This window comes from Lissotriton helveticus, chromosome 9 (assembly GCF_964261635.1).
Source record: "Lissotriton helveticus chromosome 9, aLisHel1.1, whole genome shotgun sequence".
Classification (NCBI taxonomy): domain Eukaryota; kingdom Metazoa; phylum Chordata; class Amphibia; order Caudata; family Salamandridae; genus Lissotriton; species Lissotriton helveticus.
In genome coordinates, this window is record NC_136070.1 from 29,505,463 (window position 1) to 29,528,489 (window position 23,027).

The 23,027-nt window shown below is 47.9% G+C and overlaps 1 protein-coding gene across 3 annotated transcripts in view; it reads left to right on the forward strand.

The window, feature by feature from the left end:
• The window catches only part of STRN3 (striatin 3), a 984,550-nt gene that overhangs the window by 588,406 nt on the left and 373,117 nt on the right, over positions 1–23,027 (forward strand). For all 3 annotated transcript variants that reach the window (XM_078659406.1, XM_078659407.1, XM_078659408.1), the window contains one exon: positions 1,919–2,059. In XM_078659406.1, the coding sequence (XP_078515532.1) occupies positions 1,919–2,059 (141 nt within the window). The remainder of the gene's footprint in view (positions 1–1,918; positions 2,060–23,027) is intronic.

Below are 23,027 nucleotides of genomic sequence, written 5' to 3' on the forward strand. Positions count from 1 at the left end.
GCAATTACTGTTTTACCACTTTGCTCAAAACTTAAGAAACAAAACCCTGGAGAAAAAAAGTTCAGTTTTTAAAGTACGACACTGGGAAGCCCTAAAACCTGAACCTGGAAAAGGTCAAAGATTTTCATGCAGGGGCAGTGCTGTATCTGGTCATCTGTATTGCACAATAGGAGTTTAAATCTTTGTAGCAGAAGTGGGGTTGCAGCATGTAAAAGGGTTTTGAGGTCCCTTCCTGTGGCTGGCATAGTTGAAAGTAGCAGTGCTTGCAAAAGAGACTGCAGCATATCTCAGCCTACTTTAGAAGCTTTGCAAATAAACTCCTCAGAACTTTCGACATGCTTTTTAGGTCTCGCCTGAGCCAGCGCATGCGCTGTCTGGCGAGACATTTACTAACTGGGAGAGACTGGGTTTTCAAAGTGCTACCCAAAGGCTTTTGCCGGCCTCCAGTGTGCAGTTATGCGCGCGTGGACGTGCACATGCCATCTGGCTTTCTGTAATGGCCCATTAAGCCTTACAGCGTGTGAATCCCCTCCCCTACCCTCTCCCTTCTCCCACTCCCTCCTCGAAAGCTTCTCTTATTACAAGCTTCCTGCGTCGCGCGGCCAATGCTTTTTAAATCCATTCGACTAGGAAGCAACTAAATGAAAGAAGGAAAGAGAGGTGGGCTGCGGCTGCTCGCACGCACCATTCGCGGGCTTGTTCTTTTGGGTATAGATTTGTGATTACTTGTTTTTTTTCTCTGGCTGCACCGTTGTCCCATCATGTTGCAGCCTGGTGTCTAGTTCTAATATCTGCTCACTGCCACACCACTGCTTCCTGATTGGTAGCTCTAACTCACGGCTTCTGCAGGTTACTTAAGCAATCATGATTGCCTGTTAAAATCGTGTGGCTGGGCGAACTTTTATTCAACTGAGTTGCGGCATCTATTACCACTTTAAGAGTAGAAAGAACTCATTCCGAACTTTACATCGGACAGCACAATAGAAACTGCTATTTCACCTTTTAGTATACCTTGAACTAGAACCTGAGGATTTCAGTTTGCGTTCAAGATCATTTGTTTTAAAGTGTCTGCTTGACTGGATTCTCTTTCGTTCAGAACAATCTTGCTTTCCTATACCCACCTGAACACTGCCCCGTTGTTAGATGCTCAGGATATTTGACTGATCTGTTGTGAAGCATGTAATGTGTTTTTGAATGCGCCGCATTCTATTCATGGCTATTTCATCCTTTCCTTTTTATAAATCTACTCCAAAATGTTTGAGGAAATTAACTATATATAAGCATTATTAGCAAAGGCAATAGGTCTTGCCTTTGAGACTATTGGCTCTCTCATTGACTTTTGTTCCTGCTGTACAGCATGGCATTGACAACTTTGGCAATGATATGCAGCTTTGCTGTATAGTAGGATGGCTGGTGTGCAGCCTGGCTACTATAATTTATTTTAAAAGACCATGATGCATCCAGCATCCACTTTTAACAAAAGCCACACTACAAAGCATCTGGACCGCTGTACAGCATGGCAACAAAACCTTGCTAATAGGTCTCACCACCAGCACAACACACTGACTACAAGCATTGGCATAGCCAATAGGTCTCGCCTTTGGGACCTTATAAGTGTTTAACCATGCTGCAGTTAATGTTGTTGCACCAAGGGTATTGTGCTGCATAACTAAATACTTATAGGGTCCCAAAAGCGAGATCTATAGGCTATGCCAATGTTTGTTGTTTCTCAGTCTTTAAGTGGCTGCCTTTATTTAAGTTGCTGTTGTGATTGGAACATTTTTTTAGAGGTTTTAAACTAATTTGCTATATGTAAGGATATACGTTAAGTCCAGTGAAGCAAAACCATGTTAAAGACCAACATCAGTTGATAGGGAATTCCTGCTTTTAACCACTGCTCCTAATTATTTCTTCACAGGAGTCAACAGAACAAAGCTGCACGACATGATTGCAGAGCTCGGAGATGAAGAACTAGCTCATATCCCTGCTGGAATGCTGAGCCCATCTCGGGTCCCAACATCCAGGATAACAGACCACGAAGGCGGGAGAGCAGAGGAAGGTAAAGGGCATTGTGACTAATTTATTTGTAATTGTAACACCTGCGTTACAAAGACAGTTATCTCTAGTTACACTAGTTAGGCGAAGTCCACTGACATGCAGTTAGCAGTAGGAGACTGTGGTGTAGCAGTGGGAAAGAACTGGATGTCTGGTGGAAAGGAAAAGAACCCGAGGCTACCAGAAACTGTAATTTAACAGATGTAAAACAGGAGCCTAATCAGGTTGGGAAAGTGCAGAGTTTTGGTGTTTTTTCTTGAATGTGAGGTGCTGGCCAGGTGAGTGGGGAACTGATGGAGGGTGAGAGAGAAGAGGTGGCTGTTCTTTAGTGTTGTTGCTCATATGGTGAAGTGCCTATCACCATTTCCTTTTGTGTTTGCATTTGAGTTCATCGGTGGGGTTTGAAAATAGTGCCCCTGTTCAGAATCTGTGGGGTGAGTGCTGTAAAGCACTTAAGTGAGGTCCGATTCCAATCTGATGGTCACGCTTCCCCCTTCATTCACTCAAAGATGTTTCTTATGTAATCCACCATAAAGCCATGAAAGTTTGACATTCTTAATGAATGACTGCAACCATAATGTCTATGGGGATGAGGGAGCCGGCATTTTGAGTAGAGTATGTTTTTTAAAAGTGCTCTTGATTTATGCACCTTTCTGAACTGACATGCCATTGTAGTTCATGTGACCACTTTCATTTTTGTGTTGCTGTACAGAAACGTGCAATCCCTGCTTATATGCGAGATTATGGAACAAATATAAATAGATGTTCATTATGTAAAACTGACCTACAAATGACCCTAACAATTGGGAAAGCCTTCCAGCCACTTTTTTGTGACAGCAGGACATTACTCCTCAAGAAAATGATTTCAAATCACATCCCAGCTATTTAGTGCAATAAAACACTATGCCACTGTGCGCAATAGAGCTTCTTTCATCAATCAGTCATTAACCTATTGATACATTGATCAACCTCACACTGAGCGAGTTGCACCATCCTATTTCTGAAGCTGAACTGCTCAGAGAATCAGAAAAACTTTCACACTCTGGTCTGCACTGGTGACTTAGAAAGTGCATGGGTAGCACCACCAAATAACCAGCAGTGCTATGAGGCCATATTAATGTAGACTGTATGCATGCCAGTAACACACTGTTTGATCCATGTGTGCTGTAGATGCACCTGCTTTGCATACTCCTGCCATTTAGTGTTGGGTCCAGATGTTTGCAAGTTGTTTTTGTAAGAAGTCTTTGAGTCACTAGGTAAGGCGACTCCCCCTTTCAGTGATACTGTGCATGGGCATTGACTCCATTTTTAGATTGTTTTTTCGCAACAGGGTGAGAATGGAGTACATAAGTGTAAGTACACAGATGTCCATGTCACTCTAAGTACCCGCACACCGACCTTCACAAAGTCTGTAATCTGTTCCTCTCCCCGGAGCACAGAAAAGAAGATAGTGATGCTTGTCTTGTTACGATCCAAGAAGACCATGCAGGACCATCAGGCTCGACGAAAAGAGAGGCAGAGCATTGAAGCAGAGCATTGAAGACACTCCTGATATCTTCGGAGAACAGGATATTGAACAGGAAGATGTGGAAGTGTCAGCAGCCGAAGGAGAAACTTTTTCTCTCCTCAAGTTTCCATTCAGAACTCTAAATCGAATTGAAGTCCTACGACGTTCCAGCTGGTTAGGGTGCCCTGAGTACCCAAACTCCTTTGCCCACATAAAAACCTGCTGCCACCACACAAAATGATTCAGAAAAGGGGGTGGTGATGAACAGAGTGCCTGAATCAAGCAGACCACTCTTACCCAGTCCAAAGATCAGGGCTTGATCCATCACCGTTTTTAGCTCACTGCACCATCCCAGCTCAGAACTTGGCTATATGCAAATTAGTCTGTTCCTGTCCCAGTGCATGATGGGAACAGGGCAAACCAAACTACCAAGCCAATTCTTATACTGGGAAGGAAACAAGCTTCCGGGGACCGGTTTCTGCCATTTCAGGCGTCGTCGGCCCGGCTTGCTTGAATCCTGATGGTGCAATGAGCAAGGGACTCACATCTGAGTATACCCTTCCACGCTTATGGTGGACAAAATGATTCAGAAAAGGGGGTGGTGATGAACAGAGTGCCTGAATCAAGCATACCACTCTTACCCAGTCCAAAGATCAGGGCTTGATCCATCACCGTTTTTTAGCTCACTGCACCATCCCAGCTCAGAACTTGGCTATATGCAAATTAGTCTGTTCCTGTCCCAGTGCATGATGGGAACAGGGCAAACCAAACTACCAAGCCAATTCTTATACTGGGAAGGAAACAAGCTTCCTGGGACCGGTTTCTGCCATTTCAGGCGTCGTCGGCCCGGCTTGCTTGAATCCTGATGGTGCAATGAGCAAGGGACTCACATCTGAGTATACCCTTCCACGCTTATGGTGGACAAAATGATTCAGAAAAGGGGGTGGTGATGAACAGAGTGCCTGAATCAAGCAGACCACTCTTACCCAGTCCAAAGATCAGGGCTTGATCCATCACCGTTTTTTAGCTCACTGCACCATCCCAGCTCAGAACTTGGCTATATGCAAATTAGTCTGTTCCTGTCCCAGTGCATGATGGGAACAGGGCAAACCAAACTACCAAGCCAATTCTTATACTGGGAAGGAAACAAGCTTCCGGGGACCGGTTTCTGCCGGCTTGACAAGCTTGTCTCCTTTCTGGTGAAGAATTGGCTTGGTAGTTTGGTCTGCCCTGTTCCCATGATGCACTGGGCCAGGGACAGACTAATTTGCATATAGCCAGGTTCTGAGCTGGGATGGGGCAGTGAGCTAAATAACGGTGATGGATCAAGCCCTGATCTTTGGACTGGGTAAGAGTGGTCTGCTTAATTCAGCCACTCTGTTCATCACCACCCCCTTTTCTGAATCGTTTTTGGCCACTATAGGTGTGGCAGGGTATACTCGGACGTGAGTCCCTTGCTCACTGCTCCATCAGGATTCAAGCAAGCCGGGCCGACGACGGCTGAAATGCCAAAAACCGGTCCCCGGAAGCTTGTCTCCTTTCTGGTGAAGAATTGGCTTGGTAGTTTGGTCTGCCCTGTTCCCATGATGCACTTGGCCAGGGACAGACTAATTTGCATATAGCCAGGTTCTGAGCTGGGATGGGGCAATGAGCTAAATAACGGTGATGGATCAAGCCCTGATCTTTGGACTGGGTAAGAGTGGTCTGCTTAATTCAGCCACTCTGTTCATCACCACCCCCTTTTCTGAATCGTTTTTGGCCACTATAGGTGTGGCAGGGTATACTCAGACATGAGTCCCTTGCTCACTGCTCCATCAGGATTCAAGCAAGCCGGGCCGACGACGGCTGAAATGCCAGAAACCGGTCCCCGGAAGCTTGTCTCCTTTCTGGTGAAGAATTGGCTTGGTAGTTTGGTCTGCCCTGTTCCCATGATGCACTGGGCCAGGGACAGACTAATTTGCATATAGCCAGGTTCTGAGCTGGGATGGGGCAGTGAGCTAAATAACGGTGATGGATCAAGCCCTGATCTTTGGACTGGGTAAGAGTGGTCTGCTTAATTCAGACACTCTGTTCATCACCACCCCCTTTTCTGAATCGCCACCACACAAAAGGCTTCCGGGCCACCACTTTCATCTGGCCATGGTAGGCACCGAGATTCTGCTTCCACTGCCCCACCCTCCAGATTGGCATTGAAAGCACAACGAAAGCCTTCCAGTTCGAGCCGAGACTCCACCTCTGTTTTGAAAAGTTCTGCCTTTTTGAAGCATCCTGCCCTTTTCATTAAAAAGTTGATTATCATCAAGAGCACTTAAAGGAAAACTGGGTCACGGTGTGCTCTTTTACTATTGACACCTGCCAGACAGTTCCCTCATTAGTTTAGGTTCTTGAGACTACTGCTAAGGTTTGATGTACAGCCAACTTCTCTTCCAAGGGATCCTCATCAATAGTCATAAGCAGTGAATATTCCCACCCATGGAGAACAGATGGGAATCTTACTTCTAGAAGCAGATCTGGTTCTCCTTCTCTTATGCTTCACAGGTGATCTTCCTCTTGATCCAGCAGATTTCTGTCTCTCGAAGAGACCATCCAGACGAATCCTTTATCTGTCCCTGAGAGTACGCCTGGATACGTTTTTGCAATGTTAGCAACTCTCAGGAACATGCGTCTCAAGAAGACACAGAATACAGACCGCTCTGGTGTCTGTTTTAGCTGCCTTCTTCCCACAGAAAGAGCAAGGATCGAATAAGGATTGCATTTGACAGAAAAAAGGGCTAAATTCTCTAAGCACATGATAGTTCCTCATTCTAACAGCTAAGACGCCTAGTAAAAGAGAGAACTACCAAAAGATAGAATATATTTTCTGACAAAAAACCAAGAGCTCAAAATCCAGATTCCTGACGGAAGGAGCCGAAAAGAAAAACTGACCTAACTGTCACCCCTGAGGCATGATGTGAAGCAGGGGTCTTGGCTGCCTTAAAGGCACAGTGCAGTTTTTTCATTTTCTATTCTGTTATGTGTGTTCCAATGCAGCATATGGGCTAAAAATGCTTTACTATTACATTGCAGTTTGTGCAGTTCAATATACAGTATGGGTGTCTCTTTACTTTCCTGTTTTTTTCTTCCTATAAGTGTATGTAAAAGGATTAAAAACAGATATGTTTATTTATACAAATGCAATTTATGGAAGCGTTGTCTAGCCTTGTTTAAGGCTGCATTTTTCTTAATTATGGAATTTTCTGTGTGTGTGTATATATATGTATATATGTGTGTGTGTGTATATATATATATATATATATGTGTGTATGTATTCACACACACACAGTACGTAAAAAAATATATCCATATGAGTTACTGTGAGAAGTTGGCCTGATGTGCAGTACTCACTATTCTAGTGATCACTATATATCAGTCCAAACAACCCTTATTGATGATTGGTTGTAAGTCAACCTTATAGACCAGCTATCCTAGTAGCATGGATACGAGCAGTCTAAGGCTAAGACTCTAGAGGGCGTGTTAAGCCAGCTGTTTTACCATCACATTACCCCTTGAACACCCAGTGAAAGGACACCACACAAGTTGTTATGAAAATAAACAGTGTATTTATTTATAACAAGACTACCCTGGCTCTTTATGAGACAGGGAGCTAAGCACACAACAAAACTCTTACGAAAATACTTAAGTTAGCACGTTATACACAAATGCCCGAGGGGCACGAAAAACCATATACTTAAAAAGTGGAATGCGAATTACTAGCAGGTAAGTAACAGTTCTAATAGGCTTTGGAATCGCTAGGACTGGACTAGGGAATCGTTAGATTACTACTAGGAGACCCAGGGGACTCGGGTGCAGAGTGTGCACTCTCACGCGGGATGCGGGACAAAGTCTATGGAGGCTAGTAAAGGCAAAGTTAGTGTTCACGGGCGAACCCGACCTGGTGGGAAGAAAAAGACAGTGGATCCTGACCCTTGAATAGTGAGGCTATGCTGGGACACCGGAGTGCCGAAGTTACCTAGCCCAGGGGCTGCAGCTGCATAGGTCTGAAAAGACGTCGGGGATCTCGTTGTCGGACCAGGAGCCTGGAAGGAAGAAGTTGCTGGCAGGCGACCAGTGAAGAAAAGTTCGATGGATCCAAGCCTGGATCAAGGAAGAAGAAAACCTGAAAGCAGAGGGGACCAAGTTCTTGAATCACTAGCCAGTGATTAAGTGGGCACCAGGATGGCACCGGGCGAAGTCACCGCAGTCAGGTGAGTGGGCGCTGCTGGGCTCTGCAGTCTCTCGGACCAGGAGGCGTTGTCGGCGACCAGGATGGAGGTGCGAGCTGTCCCACGAAGGATGAAGTTGTCGGCGTCGAAGTTACCCAGGATTGGGCAACAAGCCTTGGCTAATTCAAGCCCACGCGGTGGACTCAAAATGGCGTCTTTAGGGGACCAGGAGGGTCCGGGGGGCTCCTCTTTGGGAAGGGAGCAAGGGCCAGTCTGGAGCAACCAGACCAGCAGCAGAAATGTCGTCGGGCGTCGTCAGGAAGGCCACAAGCCAGCGGGCTAGTAGCCAAACAACGCGGTGAGCAGCAAAAAGCAGAAGGGCCCCACGCAGATCGTGGAGATGCTGGGGGGCTGCTCTTCGGTGCTGGAGCTGCTCAGGGTGGGGGCTTCTCGGACCCCAAAGCACTCACCAGGAATTCACTCGGCGGGCTTGCTGGAAAGAAGTCGTGCAGTCTTGCAGATGGCCGGTCCCTTGAGGTCTCGTCGCACCCACGGTTCTCAGCTGGGCTGTAGAGGTGGGTAGAGGTCAGAGGTGCCAGGGAAGCCGGTTCTCGTCGAGCTGGGCAGTCGGATTCCGGAGGAAGGACTTGCAGCAGACCGCAGTGTTCTTAGATGGTGCCTGCGGGTGCAGGGTGACTACTCCTTAGTCACAAGGGAGAAATCTTAGGAAGAAGTCTTGAGTTCCTTTCGCAGAAAGTAGTTTCAGGATTCAAAGATGATCTGATTTGGAAGGGGGCCAGTTCCTACCTTTATCCTGTAAAAGGGGGCTGGCACGCGACTAAGTCCTGCCCTATGGGTGGGACTAGGAGGGGGGTGGTTACACCCACTTCCTTGGCGGGCTTTTCCCCAGCACAGGGTCTGGAGTGACCCTGGAACTGGTTCCAGCCAGCCTATGCACAGTGAGCACCGGGGTGCCACGTGCAGTCACCTTCCTCTAAAGCCCTGCCTACCTACAATACACAAAACCCTGTCTGGGACGGTGCTGGCACCGCCCCTGGCAGGAAACCCTTTGTCCTTATCTCCTGCTCTGGGAGGACTCCCAGCAGCAGGAGGGCAGACTTGTGTCTCGGTGGCAGCATCCATTTTGTGGATGCTAAGGCTCTGTCTGACTTTAACCGGGGTTAGGGGTTACATACATGTCGTGTCCCTCTAGAAGGGTGGAATGCTAACCCCGTCGCCAGAATTGGCGAGGGGTTAGTATTCCAATTCGTATGACACCTTACTCGACATGTTTTGATAAAGCGATACCAGAGTTGGCATATAACCGCGAGGATTATAATGCACTTAAGAGTATATGGTATGCGATATCATGGAAACGGCTAAGGGATGGATCCCGAAAGCCGCAGACAGGCTCAGCTCATGCCAGAGCACCATCTCACACGATTCCAAGCACTCTGCCTTCAGGATTGTTAAGGCCTGCCATAGGAGTGACTGATAGGAGATCTGTGTGTCCATTTTTAGGGTTAGATATAGGTATACTATATCTAAAGCAAAGGGTGATTACACCACCTTGCCCCAGCTGTCAAGCAGCCAGTTGTGTCAGATTTGGATGGCCATCCAGGGGTGGCATAATACATGCTGCAGCCCCTGGTAGGCCCTGGGTACACCTATGCCCTGGGTACCTAAGGTACACTGTACAGGGACTGATAAGGTGACTCAGTATCCAATTTAGATATGTACCTAAGGTACATGGAATCCATTTTACAGAGAGAGCAGTAGGCCTGGGGTCCTGAATAGCAGGGCCCCGGGTCAACTAAGTCAGAAAACCAGCAAAACACCAGGCAAAAAGTTGGGGGCAACCATAGTCAGGGATCAACCTTCCTACATAACCCCCCCCCAAACGAAAGGAGATAAGGCTATCCTTGTCCAGGTAAGCCTATATTGCCTAAGTGGCCATTTAAGGAAGTACCAGCACTGGCATGGTTACCCCCTATGTCATGGTCCACTAAGCAATCCCTCACCCTAAGGGTGTCTGAGGGTCTCCACCATAGGGAATCTCTACCTGTGGTGTGTTTTGTCAAAGAAAAAGGCTGGTGCTGAAATGGAGTACTGAAGTGAGGCTCCACTAATTTTGGGCTCAGCTTCCTCCAATCATTTTCCACCATATAGGCCTTTCTTTCCAAGACTGAGTTGTTTTGGGCTCTCAGGGTCAACCTCTGGCTACCTACAGCTGGAGGTTGGGTCCCTCTGTTTGGCTTACTGGAGGGACAGGTCAGGTCTGGGGCCCTCAGGTCCCAAGTTTGGCTGTGCCCAACAGTGTCCATCTGTGGGAGGTCCCTAACTAAATTTAAGGGGGATCCCTCAGGAGTCTGTTTTATTTTCACTTGGCTAGGATTACTAGCTTCAGTGCCCTTAATCTGCTGATTGGGAAATTCTTTTGGACAGGGGGCCCTTGGGGGTCCACCACTGGCCTCCCTGACTTCTACAGCCCTGGGCTGACTGAGGCAGGGTAGAGAGGGGCAGGTTACCTGCTCCAGACTGGGTCCCACCTTGGAAGGGTCCACTGACATCAGGGGTTCTGCCAGGCTAGGCCTGACTACCTCTGTGGCAGTTTCTTCACAAGGGGTCAGATCAGTTCCCTGAGGAGGCTGATCCTTTCTTAAAGTCTGGTGGGAGGGAGATTTCTCTTCCTCCTCAATACTCTCTGTCTGAGTGGAGTGATCCATAGTTTCAGGCTTCACAACACTGTCATCTGTCTGAGTTTGAGCTGTGGCCATCACAACTCTCCCAACCTTTTCAGGAGGGGGCTCAGTTTGGGTGTGGGCTGTGACCATCACAGCCTTGACAACCTGTTCTGGGAAGGAAGTTGTCTGAGATTGGGTTGTGACTGGCACAACCCTCCTGACCTGTTCAGGGAGGATATCTTGGACTGGGGCTGTGGCTATCACTGCCCCACTAACCTTACCATGGATGTTTACCATTTTAGAATGGGTTTCTTGCTCAACTTCAGCCCAGGCTGAGAGCTCTAAATCATTCCCCAGTAGGCAATCTACAGGCAAGTTTGGTGACACTGCCACTCTCTTGTGGCCAGTGACACCTCCCCAGCTGAGATTGACCACTGCCATGGGATGATCTCTCTGTACTCCATCAATATTGGTCACCTGGTATGTGGCACCAGGTAAAAGTTGCCTTGAGGGGACTAGACTCTCAGTCACCATAGTGATGCTAGCCCCTGTGTCTCTATAGGCCTCAACTTTTATACCATTGATGAGGGGCTCCTGTCTGTACTTGCCCAAAGTGTTGGGACAAGTTGTGAAGTTGGCAAACCCCATGCCAGTCTCACAGACAAGAGTATCTAAGTTTGGGGACCTGGTTAGGCCAGAGTCCCCAGGAACTCCCAAAGTAAATGCACCCAAATTCTTGGGGGCACTCCCACCACCTGGGGGATTACTACTAGTAGTAACAGGAGGTTTGGGAATGTTACTTGGGGGTATGTTTTCCTTATTGTTATTCTTGGGGCAACTGCTGTCAGTTTTTAAATGACCCACCTGTTTACAGGGATAACAATAAGGTTTCTTCTGGTTGTTGGAAGGATTCTGGGACCCACCCCCCTCAGAGGATTTTTGGGGCCCTGATGTGGTTTGATCTGTAGATTTATTCCCACCCTTCTCTTGAGGCTTGGTTGATTCCTTTTTCTGGTCACCACCTTGGTTCTTGGGCCTAATCCTGGTTCTGACCCATTTGTCTGCCCTCTTACCCAATTCTTGTGGAGAGGTCAGATCAGAGTCTACCAGGTGCTGGTGTAATAACTGGTTCTGACAATTATTTAAGACTTGCTCTCTCATAATAAGATTATACAATCCTGTGAAGTCAGTAACCTTGCTACCCAGTAGCCAGCCTTCCAAAGCCTTAGTGGCACAATCAACAAAGTCAGACCAGTCCTGAGACTGAGTTTTCTGGGTGTCTCTGAACAGCAACCTGTACTGCTCAGTGGTTAAACCAAACCCATCAACCAGTGCATTTTTCAGGACCTGGTAATTGTTAGCATCCTCCACTCTTGTAGTGAGGAGCTTATCTCTACCTTTACCATCAAAGGAGAGCCACAGTATAGCTGCCCACTGACTCTGGGGAATGCACTGCACAGTCCAGGCCCTCTCCAGAGCAGCCATCCATTTCTGGATGTCATCCCCTTGCTTAAAGGGGGGCACTATTTTAGTCAGGTGTTTAGTATCTAAACCCTTCTCTCTATCTCTTGGGAGATTGCTGCCACCAGTGGGAGCTAGCCCACTCATCTGCTGCTCTCTTGCCAGGGCAAGCTTCTCTTTAGCCAGGGCAATTTCTTCCCTTTCAATCCTCAGTTCAGCTTGTCTCATCCTAGCCTCATGCTCCCTTCTCTGAGGGGAAGTAAATCTCCTCTGTGGAGGATTCCTTCTCCCCTGAGAAGAGGCATTAGAGTGCAGAGATCTATTGGAGTCCCTAGAAAGAGATCTATCTCTCCTAACTCCAAGGTTAGGCCCACTTCGGGTTAGTACTGGGGGGCCCCCAGATCCTAGCCCAAGTAAGTCTAAGTTGGTCCTAGTTAGCCTTCTGACTACCTCAAGACCTTTGTCTACCTCATCCCCAGAGAGCACCTCCTGATCCTCCTCCTCAACTGCTGAATCAGTGTTGGGGAGATCTGGATCCCCAGAGGTTCCCTCTAAGGCTGGCATGTTCTCATGTAACTGAGAAAGCTTTCTGGCATCATATGTCTCTAAGAGACCTATCAGAAAGGGAGTGGTGGGGTTAGACCCCTGCTTCAGTTTTCTGGAGACACAGATTTGTCTCATCTCCTGGAAACTGAGAGCTGCATATCTTGAAGTGACCTGTGGAGGGTCAACACTGACCAGGGGAGTCTCAGTAGATTCTCCCTGGGTAGACATGCTTTTCTAGTGAGGTGTAAGTGGTGCACTTACCTACACTATATGTTTGCCTACTGATCCCTTGCTAGAGTTGTAGTTTAGGGTGTGCTAGGCCCTAGGAGCTACAACAGCTGGTTCAGTAGAACTCAGAGTATTCTAAGCTAAGTTATATGTACCTTTAGTACTTATGTGATCTTTCACAAGATATTCTTAGGGCATGCGTGGTAAAACAACAGCAAGCTCAAATCCCAACCGCTGCTCACCAATGTGAGAAGTTGGCCTGATGTGCAGTACTCACTATTCTAGTGATCACTATATATCAGTCCAAACAACCCTTATTGATGATTGGTTGTAAGTCAACCTTATAGACCAGCTATCCTCGTAGCATGGATACGAGCAGTCTAAGGCTAAGACTCTAGAGGGCGTGTTAAGCCAGCTGTTTTACCATCACATTACCCCTTGAACACCCAGTGAAAGGACACCACACAAGTTGTTATGAAAATAAACAGTGTATTTATTTATAACAAGACTACCCTGGCTCTTTATGAGACAGGGAGCTAAGCACACAACAAAACTCTTACGAAAATACTTAAGTTAGCACGTTATACACAAATGCCCGAGGGGCACGAAAAACCATATACTTAAAAAGTGGAATGCGAATTACTAGCAGGTAAGTAACAGTTCTAATAGGCTTTGGAATCGCTAGGACTGGACTAGGGAATCGTTAGATTACTACTAGGAGACCCAGGGGACTCGGGTGCAGAGTGTGCACTCTCACGCGGGATGCGGGACAAAGTCTATGGAGGCTAGTAAAGGCAAAGTTAGTGTTCACGGGCGAACCCGACCTGGTGGGAAGAAAAAGACAGTGGATCCTGACCCTTGAATAGTGAGGCTATGCTGGGACACCGGAGTGCCGAAGTTACCTAGCCCAGGGGCTGCAGCTGCATAGGTCTGAAAAGACGTCGGGGATCTCGTTGTCGGACCAGGAGCCTGGAAGGAAGAAGTTGCTGGCAGGCGACCAGTGAAGAAAAGTTCGATGGATCCAAGCCTGGATCAAGGAAGAAGAAAACCTGAAAGCAGAGGGGACCAAGTTCTTGAATCACTAGCCAGTGATTAAGTGGGCACCAGGATGGCACCGGGCGAAGTCACCGCAGTCAGGTGAGTGGGCGCTGCTGGGCTCTGCAGTCTCTCGGACCAGGAGGCGTTGTCGGCGACCAGGATGGAGGTGCGAGCTGTCCCACTAAGGATGAAGTTGTCGGCGTCGAAGTTACCCAGGATTGGGCAACAAGCCTTGGCTAATTCAAGCCCACGCGGTGGACTCAAAATGGCGTCTTTAGGGGACCAGGAGGGTCCGGGGGGCTCCTCTTTGGGAAGGGAGCAAGGGCCAGTCTGGAGCAACCAGACCAGCAGCAGAAATGTCGTCGGGCGTCGTCAGGAAGGCCACAAGCCAGCGGGCTAGTAGCCAAACAACGCGGTGAGCAGCAAAAAGCAGAAGGGCCCCACGCAGATCGTGGAGATGCTGGGGGGCTGCTCTTCGGTGCTGGAGCTGCTCAGGGTGGGGGCTTCTCGGACCCCAAAGCACTCACCAGGAATTCACTCGGCGGGCTTGCTGGAAAGAAGTCGTGCAGTCTTGCAGATGGCCGGTCCCTTGAGGTCTCGTCGCACCCACGGTTCTCAGCTGGGCTGTAGAGGTGGGTAGAGGTCAGAGGTGCCAGGGAAGCCGGTTCTCGTCGAGCTGGGCAGTCGGATTCCGGAGGAAGGACTTGCAGCAGACCGCAGTGTTCTTAGATGGTGCCTGCTGGTGCAGGGTGACTACTCCTTAGTCACAAGGGAGAAATCTTAGGAAGAAGTCTTGAGTTCCTTTCGCAGAAAGTAGTTTCAGGATTCAAAGATGATCTGATTTGGAAGGGGGCCAGTTCCTACCTTTATCCTGTAAAAGGGGGCTGGCACGCGACTAAGTCCTGCCCTATGGGTGGGACTAGGAGGGGGGTGGTTACACCCACTTCCTTGGCGGGCTTTTCCCCAGCACAGGGTCTGGAGTGACCCTGGAACTGGTTCCAGCCAGCCTATGCACAGTGAGCACCGGGGTGCCACGTGCAGTCACCTTCCTCTAAAGCCCTGCCTACCTACAATACACAAAACCCTGTCTGGGACGGTGCTGGCACCGCCCCTGGCAGGAAACCCTTTGTCCTTATCTCCTGCTCTGGGAGGACTCCCAGCAGCAGGAGGGCAGACTTGTGTCTCGGTGGCAGCATCCATTTTGTGGATGCTAAGGCTCTGTCTGACTTTAACCGGGGTTAGGGGTTACATACATGTCGTGTCCCTCTAGAAGGGTGGAATGCTAACCCCGTCGCCAGAATTGGCGAGGGGTTAGTATTCCAATTCGTATGACACCTTACTCGACATGTTTTGATAAAGCGATACCAGAGTTGGCATATAACCGCGAGGATTATAATGCACTTAAGAGTATATGGTATGCGATATCATGGAAGCGGCTAAGGGATGGATCCCGAAAGCCGCAGACAGGCTCAGCTCATGCCAGAGCACCGTCTCACACGATTCCAAGCACTCTGCCTTCAGGATTGTTAAGGCCTGCCATAGGAGTGACTGATAGGAGATCTGTGTGTCCATTTTTAGGGTTAGATATAGGTATACTATATCTAAAGCAAAGGGTGATTACACCACCTTGCCCCAGCTGTCAAGCAGCCAGTTGTGTCAGATTTGGATGGCCATCCAGGGGTGGCATAATACATGCTGCAGCCCCTGGTAGGCCCTGGGTACACCTATGCCCTGGGTACCTAAGGTACACTGTACAGGGACTGATAAGGTGACTCAGTATCCAATTTAGATATGTACCTAAGGTACATGGAATCCATTTTACAGAGAGAGCAGTAGGCCTGGGGTCCTGAATAGCAGGGCCCCAGGTCAACTAAGTCAGAAAACCAGCAAAACACCAGGCAAAAAGTTGGGGGCAACCATAGTCAGGGATCAACCTTCCTACAGTTACATACAGATATATATATATATAGTTTTTTTTTTTTTTGTACTCCTGGGTCGCCTCACATGGGCGTTAATATTCGCTTCTTGACCATGATTAGGATACCTCTGGAAGAGTATTAGGATTACAGGTAAGTAACCTAACTTTAAGGTCCAACCACCCCCACTGCAGTTCCCTCAACCCATTCATGGCTAGGGACTGGGACCAGACAGATAATGTGCAAGTCACCAAGATCAGCAGCCTTCTCAGTTCATCACCCCTGTGGCGTCCGCTTCCATGCAGCTTTAGTTTACCAATAGCACAGAAGTACTATCCTGCAGAAGACAGAATCGAATATCCTGTGGGAGGCAGAAATACACAGACTGTGGCAAGCTAACACATACAGCAGATGAATCCTCTTGATCATTCAAGAAGGCTCTGCATTTGCATTTCTTCCTGTCCCACTGCGTCTTCCGCCTACATCAGAGTGACTTTCAGAGGAGCACTGCTCCATCTTCTTGCCAGAGGTGCAAGCTCGATACGTCAAAGGCACCATAGAGTAAGTACCGTATTTTGAAATAGGGTCTGTTTGTTACTGCCACTATTTCCTGTGCTGAAGAACAAAGGCCTTCATTCTATTTTAGATCTTTGCCATCTGGAAGCCCTTCTGCCGAAGGACATTTACAAAATGCCACACATTCGGCTGACTAGATGGAGACCTTGAACCTGCAGGATGTGTATTTTCATGTGCCTATCCTGCAGTCCCAACATTATCTGTGCATAATGGCATGCCAAAAACATTTTCAAATTGCTGTCCTTCCCTTTGGCCTCACCAATGCCCCTCAGCACAAGTGAAGGCATTGGTTTCAGCACATCTTCGGAGGGTGGGGATTTCACTTTTCCTTACCCTCGGCGACTGGCTATTGAAGCTGGCTTGCCAGTCAGGCTTGGACAATCTCCAGATGACCACAACTTCCTAACATTGTTGGGGTTCATGACTAACGTGCCATAATCGCACTTGACTCTTTCTCAAAGGCTTCCCTTGTGGTATATAAATAAATAATACCGGATCTAGGTTTGACTGGACATAGTAATAACAGATAGCTCAATAAATAAGAGTCAAGATTCGAGGTAGTAGGAGTTTGCAGGTTTAATACAGCATAAAAGGACAGGAACAGGACAACCTGCACGGGAACAGGATGGCAGGGCCCTGCAGGGGGGACAGGGAATGAGCGCGCTAGGGGAAAAGGAATCGGCGTAAGGGAATGGGGTAACATTTAATAACAGTGCACAAGCATATATACTAAAACAGTTGCATTTCAGTGAATACAGTAGGCGGAGCAGTGGGTGTGGTCAATAGCAGTCGCGAAAGATAAGGGTGAAAGTGGGTGTAACAGGAGGCGTATACATAGACATGTGATGTAAACGTAACAGAATATGTCATAAATGGGGCGGAAACATGGAGGGGGCTACCTAAGGAGCCGGGACCTCTAACCTAATGGTGCGCGCAAACTGACAATGACGTGTTACTAGGAGAAGCTGGGGGCTATGAACTCTGCGCTAGGAGTAGAGACTGAAGTCTGGAGAGTCAGGGCGACATGTACCTAAACCCTATCTAGTATCTAATGTTTAGAGGACATGTTGATATAAACTAAGAGTCAGGAGGGGAGAGGCTAACAGACTCTAAGACTGGAGCATGCATTATTCTACATGTAGTGCGTGCTGAGGAATATTAAATGACCAATAATACAGTATTTCTCCTGCATGGAGACGTAAAGGCTAGACAATGACGGAAACTATTGATGCGATTCAGTAGCTTAGGAATGCAGAGAAGGAGGGCTGGACTGATAACTAGAATCATAACATACTCTTGGCAGACTCGTAGGCAGAGCCAGGCCGAGCCGGGCACTGTGAGGCAGGAAGTAAGTGAAGGGTCGAGGATACAGGTGGGGGCTGTATCGCTCCTCAGCGAGGGTTCAGGAGACAGGAGCTGAATCTGGTGTCCGGGCCCTTTTGAGGCCTAGAAACGGGGACTTTTCAATGAAATAACGTGCACACTGAGAAACGTGGCAACGTAACTTTACATAGGCCTAATACTCGTAGCTTTCACGAGAACTGGAAACTGGCATACTAGAAATGGACACAACTGTAATTGCGTCTTTAATCGAACATGGGGAATACATATGCATATTAATCATGCACACATAGCATAAGATGGGGGACACGTAGGGACACTGAACATGGCAAAATTTACTTTTCCACACCCTCCATGGGAACCACCTTGTGTATGATGCTGTTCTGAGCCTTCCCTCTGTCACGATAAATCCAGGACATTCAGGCTACGATCTTGACGTTGTAGCCTCACAGGTGATGGATGCTGCTGGATTTGGGAGGTTATGTGGCTGAGGTGATTAGAGTACTCTGGTCTGTCTCGACTCCACACCAATCTGTTGTAACTGTGGGCCATCTGTCTGGCGTTGAAGGGTTTGCGATCATTCATTAAGGGGAGACTGGTAAAGTTTCTTACTGACAACAACACCGCCATGTGGTATGGCAAGAAGCGGGCAGAGTAAGGTCCTGTGCCAAGAAGCTCTACATCGCTTGTGTAGGCTCAGGCTTCAGAGCACCTCTCAATTTGTGAATCACATGGTGGGGTACAAACTCAGTCGTCAGCAGGTCATGAATGGTGGTTACTACCAAAGGTGGTGCAGGACATCTTTCAACAATGGGAGAACGCTGGCTGTATCTTTTCTCCATCATTGCGAAAGCACGGTGTAAAAACTGTTACATGCTGGAGGCTGTCTCTGGGAGGCTCATTCTGGCTAAAGTCAAGTGTAGGACTCCTGTACACCCTGCTGCTGTTGCCTTTCCTCTTCAGAGAATCAGGAACGACCAAGCCTAATTCATCCTAGTGGTCTCTGGTAGGGCCAGGAGAGTGTGGTACCCGGAAATTCTGTGCATCATTATCTGTCTCTATGAGTGGAGATTAAGCAGTCGCAGTGTACTATATCCGATCTACCTCCTGAGGGTGTGGATGTTATCCTTGCTATGCAGTATCTGTCTACAAAGCCAATTTTTGCCACGTGTGGAGACATTTGTGGCCTAAGGTGGAGTCTACAATGGAGGCCCATTATGAACCAAACTGTTGGGTGCTTAATTGTTTGTGTTCACTGTGGCGCAGCAAAGATTTGCAGTGGACACTATTTAGGGTAATTTGTCGGAACTGTAAGACTTTTTGCGTTTACCAGACCAATCTTCGTTGTTTATATGACCTGTTGTAATGAGGATTATAAAAGGTTTGATAAGTATATTCCCTCCGAAACAGTTAGTGATGCCATTGTGAGTCTGACTTGGTCTTGACTTTACCTGTATATTCTCTTTGATGCAGTGCACAGTTGCTTGTTGCGTCTTTTGACTCTAGTGGCTTTCTTCCTCATCACAATCGCTTCAGCCCACTTCATGAGTGAGCTCCAGTGGTTTTTAGTGCAACTGCTCTACACCTCATTCTTCCCATACAAACTGGTCCTTAAGACCAGTGTGGCCTTCTTGCTGAAAGTTGTGAATCTTTTCACATAGTTCATTCCATCAATCTCCCAAAGTTTTTAACCCTGCCTCACCCTTCTGACGAGGAAGAGAGAATCCATTGACTTGAATTCAGAAAGGTAAGGTTAATCAGAGCAGAACAGGACTTTATCAAGGTTGGTATTACTTTGTATAAAGATTTGCTATGCCTTTGCCAAAAAGCAGGCTCCAGAAGGAACTGTGGGTCCATTCCACTAGGGCCAAGACTACCACCACATCATTAACACGTCGAGTGCCTATCCTGGACATCAGCCAAAAGAACAGATGTTGTACGGAATTCTGAACATATAAAACATTCACCCCCAGTCACAGATATGGGTTTAATCTAGTCTTTTTGCTCACCATGCTACCCCAGTTTGGACCCATCCATATGCAGATCAGTGTTGACCCTGCTCAGCATGGGAACAGACTAGCCTGAACTGCCAGGTCCTCCCTGGACCGAAGACAAGCATCCTACTAAACGGTTTTGATGTATCACCCCTTATCAACCAGGCTAGCTTATATTCCGTTGCACCATGAGCATGGGGCCCATGTCTGGGCATACCCTTCCAACTTGTGTGACAAAAGCAATAAGAACAGATAAAGAGACTGCTGAAGAAATCAAACATTCACCCCCAGTCACAGATCTGGGTAGAATCAATTTTTTGGGTCACTACGCCACCTGGACATCTGTCAGGCTGTAACGTACCAGTCCACATGTTCACAAAGCATCACTGCCCTGTCAGCCAGGTCTAACTGGAAGGGCATTTTTTCCAGTTCAGTCTGTAGGACTTTCTGGTAGGAGCCCACTTCACAAACCATCCACTTTGGGACATACTGTTTTAGTACCGTAAGGGTGAGGAATCTGGGGTTAGAAATATCACCAAATCAACAAGTTACTTGCCTTTGGTTACCACCCAGAAGGAACTCTGGACAGTGGTGCCCCAAATTGTTTTATGCTCTGTCAAAGGGCAAGTAAGAGTAAGGAATGAAATGGACATTGGTGTGCAGGGGAGGCGCTTATAAGCGCCTCTGCTCCTTCACTTTGAGAGTGAAACAAAGTCACAGCGGAGTCTCACTGCACGTGTTTCAATCTGGTTTTCTTCTTCTCAACCCTTTCCTAAAGTGTTTTTCGTCACAGATACCTTTTTTTATGTTAATAGGTTGTCTGCTGGTTTTCCCCCCTCCTCCACTTTCTTCATACATGGTAGGTTATACCATAAACGTAAAGGTTTAATGAATACGCATCATGGCTCCGACTTTTTTGCAGCAGCTGTTCTTCATTGCCGTTGCATTCTTGTGTTGGGAACTGTCTTTGTCGACTGCTTCCCTATCCCAGCTACCAAGCTTCTAACAGGTGACTTAGTTCTGCACAGACACTTTTAGGTATGCATTTCATAGTCCCAGCCAGAGGTCCAAACTCACAAATTAACATGAGCATTTCTCATCAGAAGGATTCATTGCTTAGAAAAAAACAAAATGGTAGCATTCTTGGAATTATTACAGCAGTGCCCTTTCACATGGTTTCACCCACTTCCTGCACTCCTCCAGGTATAAAGCACTGGTTAGCAGAAACCATAGGCCAGTCTGTAACATTCAGCAATTAGCCATTTCTTAGCAACAGTATGCTCTGATTCAGTACCTATCCTTATCCAGTATTATGGGTATCTTTCATAGATTCACATGCCTGAATCATTCCCCGTCGTCGGGGTGGGAGTCCCCGGTATATAAAATAGTAATGTCCTAAAGACATATATATATATATATACTAATAGGCCGGAGGCCTCACATTAGTAACCTATCTGAGTCCTTTTGTAAAAAAGGACCAAACTTTGGCCAGGAGCCAATCAGCTACTACCACCCTCTAGAACCTTCCTGGAAGGAGCCCTAGTCCCTCAGATTTTCTACCGCACGTCGTGCTAAGGGAGTCTCCACTGAGCTCTGCTCAGGTTTCTGGTATTTTTGGATTTAATCCATATTTTTCTCTTGATACTTACTCTTGTGAAGGAGGGCTAGAGTCTACTATGTCTACCACTCCTAAAAAAGGGCTCTTTAGACCTTGTGCCTCGTGTAAGAAGCTGAGACTGCATGTAGATGACAAACATGAAGACTGCCTCTACTGTCTCTACCCTGACCATTCTGCCAAGGACTGTAAGGTCTGCCGCACTTTCTCTGTCAAGACTCTAAAAGACAGAGAGGGACGCCTGCTTCTATGTCTTCAGAGGCTGAGGGACAAGGATCAAGTAGTCTCCTCAGGTGAGAGCGAGTGTTCCTTTAGGAGCTCACACTCCTCTTCAAAAAGGCCGAGACAGACATCTCTAGGTCCGTCTAATATGCCTCCTCAAAAGAAGACGCCTAAGTCTTCAGAGGGTCGTCCTAAAACCATGGCAGTGAAGACTTCTACTCAGGAAACAACCTTCAAAAAGCCCGCACTAGTGTCTTCTGCCATGCCTGTCACAGCGTCGACAGTCACCATCTCTACGTCGACAGCTTCTGCCTTCACCACCTTGATGACATCTACTTCATCTTCGTCGTCGTCGGGTAGGTCTATAACATCTACTATTCCTGTCAAAAGATCGTCGATGACGCCTCCGTTGACGACAGCTCCTTCGTCGCCGAAGCCATCGTCGTCGACGAAATTCCCATCTGCGTCGACGACCACCTCGTCGACGAGGTCATCGACGACGAAGCCATCGACGTCGACACTAGCGTCGACGAAGCCGTCGACGACTGGACCGTCGATGAAGCCGTCGACGACAGGACCGTCGAAGAAGACGTCAACACTGCCGTCGACGAAGAAACCACCATCGACGACGATACCGTCGACGACATCGTCGTCAGTGAAGACGACAGAAAAGTCCGCGGTGGCTGTCAATTTCTCACCGTCGACGACCACCCCGTCGACGGAGGGCTCTCCCAAGCTAAAGTATACCTATACACACTTCAGGGTATCAACGCATACGCTGATGCCAGAAGCGACGTCTCCTAGCAGAGTCCAGCCACTGCCGCCGGCCAATTTACTGGAGACTGAGGACTATGATGATGGCGCCATGTTCCCAGCTGCAACAAGCCCATCTCAGCTACTTGTTATGGTACACGAGAGTTCGGACTACGAAGATATGGATCAGGAAGAAATTCCATATCAAGAGGAATATCATTCGCCTCCTCCTTCACAGCCTATGGTGTGCCTTCCGGCTGCAATTGTAACGTACCTCCAATTCCGTATAGCGGACTACAAACAGCGGTTCCCACCTACTCCGCCTCCTCCAGTGGTGCCACCTCAAACCGTGTCATCAGCTCCTCCTCCTCGCCATAGACCACCTTCACTGGTGATTACCCCAGATCCGGTATCTCTGCCTCCGCAACAATCTTAAGATGAAGAGGAAGCAGTGGAAGAAGATGAGGAGGGTCAACAGGAAGAGGGAGGAATACAGGATGACGAGTGGAACAAATACGTCATCTCACATCCAGCTTCCCCAGACCAGGCACAGGCGGACTCCCCTCCAGAAGACATCGGGGGGTTTCACAATATTATAGAACGAGCAGCAGCTAGGTTCAAAATAGAAATGACCACTCAACCTCAGGACTGCTTCTTATACGACTTTAAGGAGCCATTCAAGAAGACGGTCCGGTCAATCCCGAATATTGACCACATCTGGGACCAGGGATTAAAGATAATGCAAAACCCCTCATCTCTACTTCCAGTGCCGGCCAGGCTTGATAAGAAATACAAGGCACCGGCATGCCTTTCAGGCCATACTAATCCGGACTCGGTGATCACACTGGCCGTGCAGCGGAAATCCAACAGCCCAGCTGCCGCACTGACT